The sequence below is a fragment of the Aspergillus uvarum genome, assembly GCF_003184745.1.
Source record: "Aspergillus uvarum CBS 121591 unplaced genomic scaffold BO82scaffold_56, whole genome shotgun sequence".
NCBI lineage: Eukaryota > Fungi > Ascomycota > Eurotiomycetes > Eurotiales > Aspergillaceae > Aspergillus > Aspergillus uvarum.
Genome location: NW_020291353.1, coordinates 250,705 through 267,699, shown reverse-complemented (window position 1 = coordinate 267,699; position 16,995 = coordinate 250,705). Strand labels below are relative to the sequence as shown.

Below are 16,995 nucleotides of genomic sequence, written 5' to 3'. Positions count from 1 at the left end.
AAAGCCATGTTCTGCATTACTCGCAAGCATATCTAATATGAGATCATCATAATTCATTAACCTTTCCCCCCAGGCCCTCGAAAGCCAGGTGGGCTACCCATCCATCACGCGTCCCACTAACAGTTCCATCTCCATCTTTCCCCCTCAATCAATCCCGTCGATACATGATATCCGTCCTCATCGTATACTTGACCCCGCGTATCACCGGATCCCCACCATGCAGCAAATCATTCTGCTGAAACACCAGCACCGACCCCGTCCGAGGAAAGATGCGCAGATGGCGCTCCTTCTCCTCAAACCGAGGCAGAAAGGAGGTCGCACCGCCCAGCAGAGGCCCCTTCGTATTCAGATTCACAACACCCTCGCCTCTCTCCACCCGCTTCATCTCCCGCATCAGCTCCGCGCGATCCTGCTCCCCATCCCCATTCAGATAGAGGTGGACCGTGTAGTACGAGGTCTCGCGCCCGTCCGGCGTCCGGTAGCGGCCATCCCAGTGCGGTCGGAAGTATTCCCCCCCTTCGTATTTCAGGAAGCGCAGTCGCTCGTTGAGGCGGGTGAGTCGGTAGACGGCGTTGCGACCGGCCAGGCCTGTCACCCGGGGCTGGTGGTCGATCACCTCGATGCCCCCCAGCTCCTGCAAGAAGGGCCGTAGCCGGGCCAGCAGCTTGTCCGCCAGTTCAGGCGAGTCGTAGATAATCCGCCCGCAGTTGCGTGTGTCCACCGCGAGCGCCTGTTTGCCGTTCCCCAGGTTGATCATGGCGCGCTCCCAGGTGGGTTCGCGGGCGGCGGTCCGGTCCCCGGCCTTCGTTGACGGGACGGTGCTGGCCTCGGCTAGACGAAGAAGCTCGTCGCATTCCTCCTTGGTGAATGCATTGTCAATGACTGCAGCGCAGAGGTCCTTGTATTCGGGCAGCGGTGGGTCGGATTGGGTAAAGTCGATGCGATGGCATTGAGCGTTGGCCGGGGGTTGTGCGGGGAGGAATTCCGCCTTTGTTCGCCAAGCCATAACGAGTTCAGCGCAGAAGATCTTTGGTGGTTTTTTTTTTCCGGAGTGAGCTGGATGTATGGGCCTAGATTATATAGAGTCAATCGAAGAAATTCTTGGAAAGTCAGGGCGTAAGGGGCAGAGTCATTTTGAAGAATGACCCTCAAGTGAGGCTTAAAAGGTTAGCACTGTTCGGGACCCCGACTCAGCCTCGTGAGCAGGCAGCGAAGGAAATCATACAATACAGTGGGGGCTGAGACTTGAGCTGACGAAATAATGGCCCTCCTACAGCAAGAAGTACTGAGATTCTGACTGTTCAAGTCCATAACATACACAAAGAGCAACAAAGACAATTGGTAGGATCATTTGTCCTGCTCGGCTAATCTCAAAATTCATGATGTCTCGGGGTAGCGCCAAAACAATACAACAATGCTTAACACTCGAGCCGGACTTTTCTTATTCCGCCCTACTGCACGACTGAGTTGTATCACATAACCTCTCCAAGTCTCATAGCATTGCGCTCTTCAGGGTCGCCAGTGCTGAAGGTATGACTGCACGTAGAACTTCAAGAACAATAGCATCAGGAACAGAACAAACCCACATCCAAGGCACACCGCATAAGCCTCAGTACTATCTCTGATGCATCTTCGTGTCTTCAAGTCCCGAGACTGCGGTTCTTTTGGGCCCCGCGGTGTTATAATGTAAGGGGTGTTCTGCGGTTGATCACGTCGCTCAAGATGTGAACCAGAAAAGGGAACATCATATTCAACAAGGACGGACGACAAGCCTAATAAGCTACCGACGAAGAACTGCATGATTTGGAGCAGCGTCAATGAAGCTTTGGTCGAGAGGAGAACGGGGACGCGCAACGCAGTCATGCTGTAATATGTATACTTTCCGTCGCCATATTAGCATATGTGGCAGGGTATTATGATTATTCGACGTGACCGTACTGACCATCACGGTGTGCACAGCCGAGTTGAATAGGATGGCGATTATCGTGGCTGAAGCGATAAATCGCACTCCCACACAACCCCAGAAAATGACGCCAGCATGGTGGTATATGTGCAAAGTCGAAGCCTGGCGACCTTTGGCAAGAATGATCACGGTGTCAAGTGGCTCATATAGCTTCGACAAATAGAACAGCCAGGAGATCAACTTCAACCTCGACGCATATGGTTCGTACCCTGGAAACTGACCCCCATGGCATACAATGTCCGCCGCCCGGCTCATGTACAATTCGTCTTGCTTGTCCGGCCATGCGGAAAAGAGTGTGTTCAGCATAGCGGCGAATGTCCAGGCCGAGAAAGCTGTTAGAATTAGATTGTGTAGTATCACTATGTTGGGAAAGACTTTTGTGCGACTGATTGCCCACGGTTTCCGTTCTCTGGCATTGATCTTGTTGAAACATATCACAAGCAAAATGTACAATATGCTTATCGTGGTTGCAAACCGCAAGTCTGTCGAGACTGTGTATAAGGATGGAGAAAGCTGGTAATTTCCGAAGCAGAGTGCTGATTCGGGAAAAGGAAGGGAATGGCCCGAGCCTGGAAGAGCGTCAGGATACTTAAATAGGGTGGAGGGTGGTAGGGTAAATCGAATAGCCTGTTGCGCCAGCATGACAGCAGACAAATGAACGATAGCAACACAGATCAAAGAGCGAGCGTGGTAGTCTTAGTGATATCAAGAGCCCCTTGATGCGCAGGCCGCATGCACCTAGTCGGAGCTTGTTGATGATCGCTCACTCTGTATTGAAACCAACCCTCTGTGCTAAAAGAGACAAGATACCTGTAGTGCTTATGAATTGCTGTTGGGCACCATCAAGGCAAGACCTCAATCACGTTCTGATAGGAATCAGGGATTGTTTGTTGGGAGTTGGAGTCCGCCCGAGCCGGAAGCTGACCCTGGACTTTCGACCGAATGTTCATCTCATGCCTTGGCAAGACTTCAGGTGACTGCTCATTCTTCACCACAGTGCTCTGGGAGCAGAGTCACAGTTCTAGGCCTACACTATACTATATACAAATTGATTTCCTTCATTTTGGCCCCTTTACGGTGAAAGCTTGCATATGAAAAGCCCATACTCGCCAGACCCGGCATTGCGCCTAAAAGATGATATTTTCAATGTGGTAGGTGGTATGCCCTCTCGAAGACCAACACTGCTAGAGTTCGACTCAAACTTGACCATCAAAGCTGGTTGAAGAGCTCCCTGGGTTTGTTCTGGGGCTACCATTGGCTACCTTAAGGACACAGGTTCAGGGACACAGGTATAAATCCCAGAGAAGTCCATCGGGACACACACCGATTTCGTCCTACCCTACTTGATCGACGAACCAACGATCGTCAATATGGCTCGCTATACTAGCGAATCGGAACGTTCGATGTTGATAGGCGTTGCTTTCCATATCAAACGAGGACTCTCATTTGCTGTGTCGAGGCGGTACATGAGCAAGGTCCGTGAAATAACTCCAGCGGCCGTGGTCACATCAGGTCAACATAGGCTGGTGGTTTTGGGCAGTCATCAATTCTCGGAGCTGACAGATTGTTTTTATTGAAGGCCTTCAGCCAATTTGATGACGATGAGTGAGAGCTCTATGAACATGATCGAATGCCATTCTTCCTTATCCTCGACGACCATCAACTCTGAATTTGTCATCTGTCGCAATTACTGCAGTGGGAAGTATGGAGGAAATCAACACAGTCCCCGATGATGATCAAAAGAGAAATCTCACTAGAGAGCCGATGACTAGACGAAGCTGGTACAAGCATTTGGATTGGTGGGGAATCACCTTTACAATGATCGTTCCTCTCTACGGCTTGTACCAGTTCTGGAAGACGCCTCTGCACCCGAAGACATTCATTTTTGCGGTAGTATTCGGCCATATTTCGGGATTTAGCATTACTGCGGGTAGGTAACACATTCCACATTATGGCTGGAATCACCATTACTGACACTGCGTGAAACATGCTAGGTTATCATCGACTCTGGGCCCATGCATCCTACCGTGCTACCACACCACTGAAAGTTTTCCTCGCTATTTCAGGAGGCAGTGCCGGCCAGGGCCCGATAGAATGGTGGGTGCGCAGTCACCGTACGCATCACCGATACACCGACACAGCCAAGGATCCATACTCTGCCCACAAAGGACTTCTATATTCCCACATGGGATGGATCCTGCTCAGGAGGGATGCCAGGATCTACCACGGAATAGACATGTCTGATATCAACGATGACTTTGTGGTCCGGTGGCAACGTCGCTACTATGGCGGCATCTTGCTGGCCATGGTGTTCTTTTTCCCAGCCGCAGTCTGTGGCCTCGGCTGGGGCGATTGGAAAGGCGGCTTTGTCAATGCCGGTATCATCCGAATGTTTGCAGTTCAACAGGCTACATTCTGCGTGAACTCGCTAGCCCACTGGATGGGGGAGCAACCATTTAATGATAGAAACTCTCCCCGCGATCACCTGGTCACGGCTATCATTACACTTGGGGAGGGATACCACAATTACCACCATGAGTTTCCTACGGACTACCGCAACGGAGCGGGCCGGTGGCAGTGGGATCCAACTAAGTGGGTGATCTGGCTGTGGGAGCAGATGGGTCTTGCTTACGACCTGAAACGTTTCTCTACACATGATGTTGACAAGTGCCGTCTGCGACAGACGCAAAAGAACCAGAAGTCGCACATGGACAGGGGGTTTCTTTGGAGGACTTGCCAAGAGTCTCATGGAAGGACTACTTAGTGCAAGCGAGAGACGGCAGGCGCGCACTGATTGCTATTGATGGAGTGGTCCATGATGTATCGAGCTTTATACCAGAGCACCCTGGAGGCAGTATGTTACTCAAGGATGCCATCGGAAAAGATGCCTCTGAGATGTTCATGGGAGGAGTGCACCTGCATTCTAAAATGGCGCATATGAAGCTTGCTGCCTTGAGAGTAGCCGTCATTCGTGAAGCATAATGATTAACAAGCAAATAGCATAGTGGGAACAAGCCAGGTGAGCGCAATAGCTCCAGGAGACTTGAGAGCCTTTCAATGCCCGGAGAATTTTTCTCTTACAACGTTCACCCAGCTGGGCTCAGGAACATCCTCCCCAATCGAATGCGTCTGAGGGACTTGCTCTAAATGCTTTTGTGGTCGGTACCTGTTCGCCTATTGTGGCCGGTGTACCCTCGAGTACAGGATCAAGTTAAGACTGAGTTATTCTGAACCTAAAATTCCATAAATACCTTAGACAGTACCAAATGATTTTATCCAAGCCACGAGCCACGAAACACGGTACCTATGGCGATCGGTAGTGTAGGGCGTGCCACCGATGACCCACAGGGCGCGCCGCTCAATGTCACCCCCAGGGCGTGCAGACACGCCCTACTCAAGACACACCGATAACGGACCTTGAAACTGAATAAAGCTACGACCAGTATGTATATATATGCATTGAAAGAGGATTGAGTAACAGAGCACGCCAGTGCGTTGCGAATCACCGCTTGAACTCTCCCCATCACCATCATCACCATGGGTTTCTCACAGCCGCTCGACGCCTCTCGACTGACCTATACACTCACAGCAACTCCACGCGAGGTACCAGACACCCAAACCCTGAGCAGCGTGCGCCAGACAATATGCACCGATCACATGATTACCGCGTCCTGGAACGCCGAGCACGGCTGGTCTGCGCCGGAACTCAAGCCCTACGGTCCTCTGAGCCTTGAACCCAGCGCCTCGTGCCTGCACTACGCGTACGAATGCTTCGAGGGCCTCAAGGCCTACCGCGGCCACGACGGAAAACTGCGAATGTTCCGCACCGACCGCAACACCCGCCGGCTGCTAATGTCCGCCCAGCGCATCTCCCTCCCCGAGTTCGACCCGGACGAGCTCGAGAAGCTCATCTACACATTGCTCTCCGTCGACGGGGCCAGATGGCTTCCCCGCAATCGCGCGGGCTCCTTTCTGTACGTGCGCCCGACCATCATCGGGACGGACGCGCAGCTCGGCGTCGCGCGGCCGACGGAGGCCCTCCTCTACATCATCGTCGGCTACATGGCTCGCCTTGACTCGCCGGCCGGGGGCAAACGCCTGCTCACCAACCCGGACGACACGGTGCGCTCCTGGGTCGGCGGATTCGGATACGCGAAAGTGGGCGCCAACTATGGGCCAGCCGTGCTGGCGACCCAGGAGGCCTTCCGGCAGGGATACCATCAGATCCTGTGGCTGTATGGGCCGGACGGATCCTGCACGGAGGCCGGCGGGAGCAACTTCTTTGTGGTTTGGAAGCGTCCGGAGGATGGGAAGAAGGAACTTGTCACGGCCCCGTTGGATGATCGGCTGATCCTAGATGGGGTCACCCGCCGCAGTTGTTTGGAGTTGGTGAGAGAGCGGCTGAAGGGCGAGGTGGAGGTCTCGGAGCGGAAGTTCACCATCGGAGATCTTTTGGCGGCGGCGGCGGAGAACCGTCTCCTGGAGTCGTTTGCTGCTGGTACAGCGGTGAGTCTTTTGCGTTGTGTTTATTCCTGTGTATCGAAAATTCTGCTGATTTCGTTAGTGGTTCATTACTCCTATCTCGTTGGTTCACCACCGTCAACAAGACATTCACATCCCAACTGGACCGGATGGAACACCGGGTGACATTACGGGCAAGCTCAAGGGATGGTTGGGGGATATGATGTATGGGCGAGTAGAGCATGAATGGGCAAGAGTCGTGGCTGAGAGGCGGGAGAACAATGCATAGTCGCGAGTTATGCATACTAGAGCCCGGGTGGTTCTGATATTAGGTAGGTAATAGACAATACAAAAATATCCTTAGGATCCTCTAGATCACTGCTAGATATTGATCAGATGTACGTGTATAACGACCTGAGTGAACAAATCACATAGTAGAGAAGAGAAGTTACCGTATACTTCAAGTCTCGTGATCATCCACTCGCAATGAATCATCCGCTTGGCCCAACCCACCAAATGCTTTTTCTTTGCCGCCACTCGCCCCTCTAAATCCATCTAAAACCCCACTTCGAAACACCCATTGAGCGATGTCCAAGCCTGCGTCAGTAATGAGATGGCTGCTTTCAGAAGCCGAGACTCGACCTGCTACGATCTTTCGTGCTCAAATCTCGCAACTGGAGATGATACCCAGCTACCTCAAGTTGATACTGCACTCGATTCCACTGACCGCTTTGACATTTCATACATGTTAACGGGGCTTGACTCACCAGATTCCTGGTGGCCGTTTGTTGAAACGGACGCCAATACCAGCATTTTCCCACTTGAGAGTGAGAGCCTACCAGCGCATGAGAAATCGGTTGATGCCACACCCATGAACAATCATGACGACTTCACTGCAGGAGATATCGACTATGCCGGCCTGGGGGACTACGCATTCCTACAGCCCCCTATGATACAATCGAGCCAAAAAAAATCAGCTGAATTATGACAGTTCACAATCGTCTATAAGGCCATCTCTACTTGCCAATGTTGGAACCAGGGAAACCACTTCAAGCCCCTCCGCTCCAAGATACTCAACGAGATCTCAGCGAGGGCTTCCTCGTCGAAGGAGCAGATATCGCATCCAGGAGATTGATCGATGAGCAGCTGCAACCTTCGTACCACCTGTTTCAGGCCCAGCCGATCCTCTAGAACGCTGGAAGAATTCTCCACCTGAAGCAGAAGCGGCCAGCTTATCAGCCATTCAAAATGCTCTCGAGAATGTGCCGACGGATTCAGGCGCGAGCCGAGGGCCTGCGCTGGGTCCGCACCTGGATGATCGGTTTCGAACGCCTTGCCGTGCAGCTTCCCGAGCAGCTTCGACGATAAGTGGCGATAGTGTCACCAGTGCGTCCTCCTATCGCTTCAACCGATCTCACATATCTGTTCGATCCCATGGCAGCCAGTCCGGCTCTGATAGGCCAACTGCTGGGATCCAAAAGAAACAGGGGAGCATAGGCAGAAAGAAGAGGAGTTCGGCCAACAACCCTCGCATATTTTGCTGCACGTTCTGTTGCGATAAGTTCAAGAGCAAATATGACTGGGTGCGCCACGAGAAGTCCCTTCATCTGGACCTGGAGAACTGGTCGTGTGCGCCGTTTGGGGGCTCTGTCAACCTGCCATCCACAGGCCGCACCCACTGTGCCTATTGCAATCAGCTGGATCCAACCCCCACCCACCTCGAGCAGCACAATCATGGAGCCTGTCAGCAACAAACGCGGACCTTCCGGCGGAAAGACCACCTGTTCCAGCATCTGCGCCTTGTCCACCGCCTGGAAACCATGCCACTGACCGACGGTTGGAAGAATGTGGCCACGAACTTCTCGTCACGTTGTGGATTCTGCGATAGTCGGATGACCAGCTGGGACGATCGAGCTGATCATTTAACCATGCATTTCCGCCAGGGCTGTACCATGGCCCAGTGGAAAGGCGACCATGAGTTCCCGCCGGACATCGCCGCACAATTGAGACACAGCGTGCCTCCGTATCTGCTCGACTTTGAGTCCCGGACCTTTGTTCCCTCCTCTGCCACAAACGGTGCTGTCAATGATCATCTCTCTCAGATGCTCTCCCGGGCCAGCTTTCGAAATGCACTGGGCGAGCCTAAGACGCCTCCGGACTCGGAAGCTCCGCAGCCGGAGTTGCCACCAGCCCCCGAGCCTCAGTTGGATTGCTACACTGAAGTGCTAACTCGCCACCTGAGTCATTATGCACGAGAGATGATGAGCAACGGGGTGGTCCCGACGGACCAGATGTTCCAGTCAGAAGCGAGGCGTATGATGTTTGGTTATGAAGACCAATGGGACCAAACATTGGCTGATGTTCCAGAATGGCTGGCTAAATTTCGCCGAGAGCAGGGCAACGATGGGACCCTGCATGCATAGGGATATTTTCCTTGGATCCGGTAATTTTACCACAGTTATCGGCAGTTGAACGGTACGAAACATCCTTCGGCTGCTCGCGTCAATGATTCTGAGAACTATGGTCTATCAAATTACTCTCCCACCGCAAGACCACTGCTCTGCCTCAGCCGCGACCCGTATTGATTAAAGGCAAATGGTATCCCTGCCAGAGCAAAAGCCAAAAACCCCAGAAGTGAGCTGGCCCATTGGATGCCCAAGTGAGTGTACATTGGGGTCGCGGCGAAAGGCAGAACCACCGCCATTATAGCCCTAGTCGCACTCGCGGCCGCCTGCGCGGATGCCGAGGCTTCCTTATAAGCATCCGTCAGGTAGTTCAGCATGGCGGCGAAGACCAGAAAATAGCCGAAACCAAAGAAGATCCCAGCCATCATGGGTAGAGCTGGGTGGATTTTGCGATACGAACTCCAGCCGAGCCAGAAAAGCGCGATTACAATTCTGCGTTGGTCAGTCGAAGACAAGTTGATTGGTTGAGGTCCACGCACATACGAAACGGCCCCGACGCATGCAAGTGGCAGACGACGGTATTCTTCGACCATGGCCCAGGATTTGTTTGCTGCGATGGCTTTGCTGTGAAACGAGGAGTAGACAAGCACAAGGCATAGGCCGAGGAGGGAGCCAAAAATCACCATCGGCGGAACAAAGAAAGAAAGCCAAGTCATTAAGTATTCAAAGTGCCGCACGCGGAAGGGTCAAGCGATTTACATACTGGGAATAAATGCCAAACCATTATCACTGGTCGAAAGACGGTACAGCCCTGCCATTGTTGGGTGAAATGAATCACAGGAACAGGATCAGGGACTCAATTTACCTCGGAAGACCACAGGGTAAGCCTGGAAGAACAAGAACAGTATCACGTACACGACAGCAAGGTACAGGAATGTGAAGGCAACGATGGGCTTTCTCACAAGCATGCGAAACGGCCGACTGAAGATCTTCCTGGCAGAAAAGGCCTGTGCTCCGTGAGGTTGTAGGCTGTCGCCCCTTGAGAGCATTCGTCATCGCGTTGTTCCCAAGAATCACGGGGAGGTATGTCTCTGGCAGCAATATGATGACTGGAACACCAGCCCCGGCAGCCATCAGCGCTACCCAGAATACCCAACGCCACGAGAGCAAACCCGTGAACCCGGAGACCAAAGGCCCCGCCATCGGGCCAGCCATCGCCACGACATGAAATTGGCCATGGCGCGGCCGCGTCGCTCCGGATCATCATAGATGTCGCTGTACAGCCCGCTGAGAACGGCGTTGGGGACCGATGCGTTGAGCCCGCAGAGAAACCGGAAGGCTAGCAGGGATTCAAACGTCGGCGATAGTGCACACGCCAGGGTAAACAGTGTGAAAACTAGATAGGTGGCGATGAGGACGGGCCGGCGCCCGAAGTATTCGCTCAGGGGTCCGAAGGACAATGGGCCGACCACGAAGCCGGCGAGGTACAGCGAATTCGAGACCACGAGGCGGGCATCGTTCTCAGATACTTGAAATGCCTGCGCTATTGCCGGCGAGGCTCCCGAGGGCAGCGAAGCACCCAAAGATCCATTGAAGGCGAAGATGGTGCCTGCTAGGACAATCTGTTTCTTTCGGAGCTGTGTAGCCGGATGTATCTGTCAGGACGCGCATGAGGTTGGATACTGAGGGTGTTCGCAGAATATTACTTCACTGAAGCCCACGGCCTTCCTTAGAGGCGACACTTGCCCTGATGCTAGTTCGGCCTCTGCAGTCTCAATCACTTGCGAGACCATCCCGGCGTCTGACAGTCTGCAACGGGCTGCGATGATGCTTCAGTTGCTTTCCGTGTGTACTACTCATCCCTAAGTAAGGACTGTTTGATATGCTCGAAATTCTAAATGACATAAATAAACTGATGTACATTAATGGTTCCGGTGGGAAGATTGCTTCAAACCCTTGGACCTTTTATGGTACATGGGTACAGGGTACTTCAGAGGAATCCAATTTAGAATTTTGATGTAGTATATCTTGATCTCCTTGGTTCAGTGTGTGTGACAGGCAGATTGAATTGACCTGAAGCTATGGAACCAGACAGTACTAGTAAGAATCCTATGACGTAGTGGCAGTGACACGTGCACAGACGTGTCAGCGCACCATCTGGTGTATTTTCACATTGAGTGCCAACAACCTGAATGTAAAAGAAAATGACGCCAGTGAGCAAAGCAACAGCTGGAAAAAATCCAGGGACCCTGCATTGAAAGGGACCTGCGTGGAGCCAAGCCACCCAATGAATAGGTCGGTGGCGGTGGAGCTTCCGATCCCCGATACTGTGACGTCACCTGCCACTCTTTCCCCATCCATCGACAGAGGAAGTTGATCGCCTTTAATTCTCCAGCTTGTCGCCCCTCAATGATTTTTCTCTTTCCAGCCCTCCATCGCAGGTCTCTCAGAATTTCCGGCTGAACGACCACTGGGTCCTTGGAACGATGAGGGTGTCGATCATTGCGCGTCAGGCCCTTGTGCAGGCCTCTCTTCTCTCAATTGCCTCCGCTATTCCCGCTCCAACTGCTTTCCCCAGCACCAACTACGACAACAATGCCGCTGCCGCCCCGCCAGACCCGGTCATCACCCCTTCGCCCGTCGAGTACAACCCCTCTCCAGTCGTCCCAGTCGCGCGTCGGAATATCCTGAGTGATGTTGATTCGGATATCAACAGCGTCCTCTCAGGGCTTGGGTCGGACCTCCCCTCGTGGGTCGCATCGGGGGTGCCCAACTTCTTCCAGGGGTTCCCCACGGGAGATGCTGTCGTGAGCTCCCTCGGCCTAAACAGTGCTCAATTGGCAGCACTTCCCACCAATGTCTTGAACATCGACCCCTACGCCAATTGGACCAGCTCCGGCTGGAACGTCCGCTTCCACGGAAACGTTTACAAGCAGCCTAACACCTCCGTCTCCGACCTGAACAAGCTTGCCAATGTCTTTCTTGGGAACACAAGTATCGAGGATCTGCCGGAGTCCCAGCAGGCGCAGGCACGCAATCTGACGGGCGAGATTCTGGTGGTTCAGCAGCCGCACGTTGCCGTGAACACCATCCACCTCGAGCCGGCACCGAGTCAGGGAGCCAGCGGAGAGCCCGGTGGCGGCGGCGCAACCAACACCACCGGCGGTACACAAGACCTGACTCTTCCTTACAACACCACGGTCGAAGGTGATTTCGATGTCTTCGTGCCGATTGACAGCAACGGCCTGACCGCGGGGAATGAAACCTCGGCAATCCAGAGACTCAACACTTACGTGAAGGGCGCATCGATTGGAAACAGTACCGCCTACTTGGTGCCACCTAAGGGTCTCACCATCGTGTCTGACATTGATGACATCCTCCGGGTCACCAAGATTTATGAACCGGAACAAGGCTTGCTCAACTCGTTCGCTCGCCCCTTCACGCCGTGGGAGAACATGCCTGACCTGTACCGTAACTGGTCCATCAACATCCCGAACATGCATTTCCACTACCTTGTAAGCTTTTTTGGGCTATCTGCATGTCTTGGATACTAATTGTCGCAGACTACCACGCCCGAGCAAGTGACCAGAAACTACATGCAGTTCATCTACACCCACTACCCCGGCGGCTCGTTCGACACCCGTCCCCTCAACTTCAGCGACGTCTCGGCCACCCTGTCGATCCGCAAGTTCTTGTTGAAGAAGGTCTTCGAAACCTTCCCCGAGCGCAAGTTCATCCTGATTGCGGATACCAGCAACAGTGATGTCATGCGTGACTACCCCGAGATGGTGACCGATTTCCCCGGACAAGTCCAGTGTATCTGGCTCCGCAACACCTCGGCCACCGACGCGGGCGACAGGTTCCCGTACGACACGTCCGGGTTCAAGAACCTGAATCAATCGCAGTACATGTTCTTCCTGCATCCGAACGACCTCACCAACCTGGATGTCGCGAACGGCCAATGTTACAACCAGTCCATTGCCCAGAACTTGACCTTCAGCTACCAGGGACTGCCCTTTGGGCTTGGGGATGACCCCACCTCGGTCAATGGGTCCGCGAACGGCACCGAGGAGAATGCAGCTAGCGGACTCTCGACGAAAGGAGCTGCTGGTGCGCAGAGCCTGATGGCCTTGGTCGCGGCGATGTTCACGGCCACGTTCATGTTCTTGTAGAGTCATGTCGATACGAATCATGTCATAATGTCCTGTCCATCTCATACATCTCATATAGTGAATTGAGATAGATTTCACTGTTATGTCTTTCTTTGACTCAGGTTCCTCTGGAAGAAGAGTATGCCGTATTCTGCAGGCGGGGTTCCGAGTCAGTTCCTGCTGTCCATTCCGTTTCTATTACAGCACCAGATAGCACACCTGCATTGACAATGCTGTTGTGCGTTGGCAGTCATGATAAGAAACACGTCACCTTATCGCATTGCGCGATAGGGAGGGTACAGGAGCCACCGAAGAACGCCCGAGGATGAAGGGTGAGATTCCGCTTCTCCCTGCACCTTATACGGAGTAGTTGAGTAATTTCTTCCCTGGTCACACGTCCATCTGGCCAGGGGTTCGTACGTTTCGCCGGCGGCCGGGCACGGACCACCCGTTGCTATTCTCGGCGGCTGTCTAGAACCTGGAAAGGATTCTGCAAACTCCAACATGGAGAATTTGTTATGCTCACGGGATCAGGGACGTATGTACAGTACAGAGTACGGTGCTGGGGTTGACAGTTTCGGGGCATGAAGCTACGGGGCCCGAAGATGAGGGCTGCTATCGTTAGCTGCAATTGATGAATCAAAATTAGGTCCGAAGGTTCCGAAATTCCCAACGGGGTTCTGCTGGCCCGGGTTCCCCAGATGGGAAAGAGAGAGATGTGTACTACGGAGTCGCAAGTCACAGGTATGAGAGCTCATCTCTTTTGGATGATGAGTTGAAAGCAGAACAGACACAGAAACACACCACAATCCATTTTCAACCCCTTCCCTCCTCCTCCTCCTCCTCCTCCTCCTCCCCGCCGCGTTATGCGTTCTGTTAAATAGTCTGGGGAAAGCGGGGTCTCCGGGCTGGGTCACCTGCGCACGCCCCATGGTTGGCTTTCCGCTCCCCCCCTCCTTCGGCTGGCCGATTCGGATCTATCTATCCTACCTACCCTTCTGGTTTTGGTGGTTGAGTCCAAACGGTACACTTGGTGGACAAGGATGAGGAATTAGTCTCAATGTTCTGGGTTGGATGGTACAGTAGACAGACCCCTTGGTGGATGGTGTTCAATATCAATTAGTCCAGGAACGCCGAACGGCCATTGGGCGTGGGCCCTAATCCTGGCTCCGAGTACAGGAACTACAGTCCGCTGCAGCCGAACAATCCAGGCTCCAGGTACACTCCAGGGCGTCATGTGTATGTCGATAAGGGCATGGATGCCGTGGAATGTGGACCCCCCCCCCCAGTAACTAACCTCGCCAGGGGTGAAAGAAAGTAATAATGGGGTGGAAGGGATCTGGAGAAAGAACCCCGTGACCAACCCCAGGGTGGTTCTCGACCCGACCTTGAAGATTTGCTTCCTTTCCGTATCGAGCCCGGCCTTGCCTCCTTCCCGGATTTCCTGATCCGGTAACCCGAGTTATCCACTGCGCTGCACCGCTCTGCCCTGTAACTGACTGGGTTACTGGTACGATTCTCGTGATATTGTACCAATATCGTTACTTCATCATGATCCAACACCACAACAGCTGACTCGTCAGCCCTGTCTGCTGTTCTTCCTTCCTCTCACAGATCGAAAATGGCTGCCATGCTTCCCTCCTGGGTCTGGACCGCGGACCACCGCTCTTCCTCCCCTCGCTGCCCGTTTCTCTTTCTCCGGATTCTGCTTTGTCCTCATGACTTCCCTCTGCCCCATTGCCAGGACTACTACAGGGCCGGTCCTGTCCTGCTTTCCTATTGAGGCAACCCTTGGACTCAGTGTGAATTATTTAAAGAAGCTTCTGCGTCCATCGCCTTCAAGTCCCCAAACCATCAACCTTGTCGTCTGCGTTGCGTGAGCCAGCTTTCAGCTTTCAGCGAACTACTTACTACTCTATTCTACCTCTCCTCTTCAGCCCAGACAGTTCAAGTACAGTCCACCATGTCCCTGTCCCTTGAGACCACCGACGTTGCTCCCGCTCCGGTCCCCGTCCCAGCACATACTGGCCCCGCTCTCGGCTCCACGTCGCGGATGCCCGAGTTCAGCCTGGCTGGGAAGGTGGTCTGTGTCTCTGGAGCGGCCCGCGGTCTGGGGTTGACGCAGGCCGAAGCTCTGCTCGAAGCTGGGGCTAAGGTGTATGCGCTTGACCGTCTCGAGGAACCAGTGAGTTGCCCTTGAAGAATAACCCGGGGACTTTTTCTAACGTAAGGTCGTCTAGTCCCCTGAATTCGCCATCATCCAGAAACGCGCGCAAGCGGAACTGGGAACCGAGCTACACTACCGTCGCATTGACGTGCGCGACACGGAGCTGCTGAACACTGCCATCGAGGCCATCGCCAACACGGAGGGTCGGATGGATGGCCTAGTCGCCGCCGCGGGGATCCAGCAGGAAACCTCGGCGTTGGAGTACACGGCCGCGGACTCGAACCGCATGTTCGAGGTGAACGTGACCGGCGTGTTCATGACGGCGCAGGCCGTCGCAAAGCAGATGATTCGCTTTGGCAACGGCGGCAGCATTGCACTGATTGCCAGTATGAGTGGGACAATCGCCAATCGGGTATGTGTCTATGCTACGTGACTTCCCCGCTTTTTTGTCGGGGATACCGCGCCACCCCCCTTGTTATCTTGACATCACGTACGTGTCCCGCTGACTGGTCTGAAGGGCCTCATCTGCCCCGCGTACAATGCCAGCAAGGCTGCTGTGATCCAGCTGGGTCGTAACCTCGCCATGGAGTGGGGCCAGTACAACATCCGGGTCAACACGATTTCCCCGGGGTATATCGTGACGGCGATGGTGGAGCAGCTGTTCGTGCAGTTTCCCGAGCGGCGTGAGGAGTGGCCGAAGCACAACATGCTGGGACGACTGTCCACGCCCAACGAATACCGGGGCGCGGCGGTCTTCCTCCTCAGCGACGCCAGCAGCTTCATGACGGGCAGCGATCTACGCATCGACGGCGGGCACGCCGCGTGGTAGATGCCTGGATTTTCTGTGCTTCTTGTTGCGGAGTCGCACGGCGTTCATCTGTGGAAAGCGAAGCGTTGATTGACTGGGATTCCTGTTTACAATATGGGCATGACGTACAACATCTACGAGGGAGCGACGATGGATTTCTCATTTTCCTGTTTAGCGGTGCTGGTGTCTGGGTAATTCACTTTAGATAATTGGGGATGTATTGGGCACGACCACAAATGTACACAGTGTTTTGACCATAATCTAATGAAGGCTGATCAGTTTGATCTGGGGATTCTCCATAAACCACCCACTTTCCCACTTAGCGTCCGATCTGGCATGTCAGCCTGGAATCTGGATGCACATGACCCACCCACCTTGTTCTTTGGCACATCTCCTGCCAGATTTCAAGTTCCTTAGCAGTACCCAATCTGGCCTTCTCGTTCCAGGCAATAATCAGCGGTACTCCCTACCTTAGTATGTAGGAAAACGGCCAAGTAGAGAAGAGCGCAATCGGACCCCGGAACCCCCCCTTCAATCAAGGGAAATAAACTCTGTGCCCCGCACCCGCATTGGCACTCGGCCTACACATCTTTACCCAATGCCCACGCGATCATCAGTTTTGCCCCCCGCCCTCACCTCCGCATGAACCGTGGGTTTCCTCCTCCAAGGTTTCGGTTTCGGTTTCGGTTCTGGTTTTGCTAAAACATCCAGTTAATGAGGATGACATCAGCCACGTGTCATTGAAGGCCTGGAGACATCACCTAAATCATCTCTGTGTACTCTAAGTATGTACAGTGTAAGCTGGTCTCCATCCAGTATGTTATACGTACTGTATATGCGCAGGTAGTAGTGTTTGCTAGATGTGAACAACCCCCCCCAAATAAACTCCAGTTCTCGTGGTATATACGAATGCAGTATCCGCCGGATCGAATGTTTGGCGTAGATCCGTTCTGCGGGGGTGGACTGGAGTGGGATTGGTGATTCAGGTATAGTGGGTTCAATCGTATGGTCTCCTGTGTAGTAATGTACAGGCCTTACGT

General features: G+C 53.5%; 9 protein-coding genes across 9 annotated transcripts; 5 read left to right on the top strand and 4 right to left on the bottom strand.

Annotated features, from left to right (window-relative positions):
- Nucleotides 1–2: 2 nt before the first annotated feature.
- On the bottom strand, nucleotides 3–1,306 carry BO82DRAFT_342806 (uncharacterized protein). The gene is made up of 2 exons (XM_025633597.1): nucleotides 1,226–1,306; nucleotides 3–1,161 (listed from the first exon to the last, which is right to left on the bottom strand). The coding sequence occupies exon 2, from the start codon at nucleotides 1,004–1,006 to the stop codon at nucleotides 149–151; it is 858 nt and encodes a 285-aa protein (XP_025488675.1). The 5' UTR covers nucleotides 1,007–1,161; nucleotides 1,226–1,306; the 3' UTR covers nucleotides 3–148.
- A 35-nt stretch (nucleotides 1,307–1,341) lies between these two features.
- BO82DRAFT_357384 (uncharacterized protein) lies at nucleotides 1,342–2,350 on the bottom strand. The gene is made up of 2 exons (XM_025636007.1): nucleotides 1,943–2,350; nucleotides 1,342–1,878 (listed from the first exon to the last, which is right to left on the bottom strand). Exons 1-2 carry the CDS (start codon nucleotides 2,267–2,269, stop codon nucleotides 1,510–1,512), a joined length of 696 nt encoding a protein of 231 aa, XP_025488674.1. The 5' UTR covers nucleotides 2,270–2,350; the 3' UTR covers nucleotides 1,342–1,509.
- A 1,245-nt stretch (nucleotides 2,351–3,595) lies between these two features.
- On the top strand, nucleotides 3,596–4,945 carry BO82DRAFT_421893 (acyl-CoA desaturase; the record flags this gene model as incomplete). Its single annotated transcript, XM_025640185.1, has 3 exons — nucleotides 3,596–3,893; nucleotides 3,958–4,663; nucleotides 4,705–4,945. Exons 1-3 carry the CDS (start codon nucleotides 3,668–3,670, stop codon nucleotides 4,943–4,945), a joined length of 1,173 nt encoding a protein of 390 aa, XP_025488673.1. The 5' UTR covers nucleotides 3,596–3,667.
- A 463-nt stretch (nucleotides 4,946–5,408) lies between these two features.
- On the top strand, nucleotides 5,409–6,713 carry BO82DRAFT_421888 (branched-chain amino acid aminotransferase; the record flags this gene model as incomplete). The annotated part of the gene is made up of 2 exons (XM_025640184.1): nucleotides 5,409–6,469; nucleotides 6,528–6,713. Exons 1-2 carry the CDS (start codon nucleotides 5,501–5,503, stop codon nucleotides 6,711–6,713), a joined length of 1,155 nt encoding a protein of 384 aa, XP_025488672.1. The 5' UTR covers nucleotides 5,409–5,500.
- Nucleotides 6,714–7,605: 892 nt separating this feature from the next.
- BO82DRAFT_421875 (uncharacterized protein) lies at nucleotides 7,606–9,012 on the top strand (the record flags this gene model as incomplete). Its single annotated transcript, XM_025640183.1, has 1 exon — nucleotides 7,606–9,012. A coding segment is annotated over one exon (1,242 nt), but the record flags the coding sequence as incomplete, so codon positions are not given.
- BO82DRAFT_405318 (uncharacterized protein) lies at nucleotides 8,958–9,515 on the bottom strand (the record flags this gene model as incomplete). Its single annotated transcript, XM_025639481.1, has 2 exons — nucleotides 8,958–9,321; nucleotides 9,373–9,515. The coding sequence occupies 2 exons, from the start codon at nucleotides 9,513–9,515 to the stop codon at nucleotides 8,958–8,960; spliced, it is 507 nt and encodes a 168-aa protein (XP_025488670.1).
- Nucleotides 9,516–9,716: 201 nt separating this feature from the next.
- Nucleotides 9,717–10,746, bottom strand: BO82DRAFT_435078 (MFS general substrate transporter). Its single transcript, XM_025640999.1, has 2 exons — nucleotides 10,536–10,746; nucleotides 9,717–10,466 (listed from the first exon to the last, which is right to left on the bottom strand). Exons 1-2 carry the CDS (start codon nucleotides 10,620–10,622, stop codon nucleotides 9,969–9,971), a joined length of 585 nt encoding a protein of 194 aa, XP_025488669.1. The 5' UTR covers nucleotides 10,623–10,746; the 3' UTR covers nucleotides 9,717–9,968.
- Nucleotides 10,747–11,033: 287 nt separating this feature from the next.
- On the top strand, nucleotides 11,034–13,001 carry BO82DRAFT_405316 (phosphatidate phosphatase App1 family protein; the record flags this gene model as incomplete). Its single annotated transcript, XM_025639480.1, has 3 exons — nucleotides 11,034–11,042; nucleotides 11,271–12,344; nucleotides 12,393–13,001. 3 exons carry the CDS (start codon nucleotides 11,034–11,036, stop codon nucleotides 12,999–13,001), a joined length of 1,692 nt encoding a protein of 563 aa, XP_025488668.1.
- A 1,604-nt stretch (nucleotides 13,002–14,605) lies between these two features.
- Nucleotides 14,606–16,227, top strand: BO82DRAFT_357381 (putative short chain dehydrogenase). The gene is made up of 3 exons (XM_025636006.1): nucleotides 14,606–15,165; nucleotides 15,221–15,559; nucleotides 15,665–16,227. The coding sequence occupies exons 1-3, from the start codon at nucleotides 14,944–14,946 to the stop codon at nucleotides 15,974–15,976; spliced, it is 873 nt and encodes a 290-aa protein (XP_025488667.1). The 5' UTR covers nucleotides 14,606–14,943; the 3' UTR covers nucleotides 15,977–16,227.
- The last annotated feature ends 768 nt before the right edge of the window (nucleotides 16,228–16,995 follow it).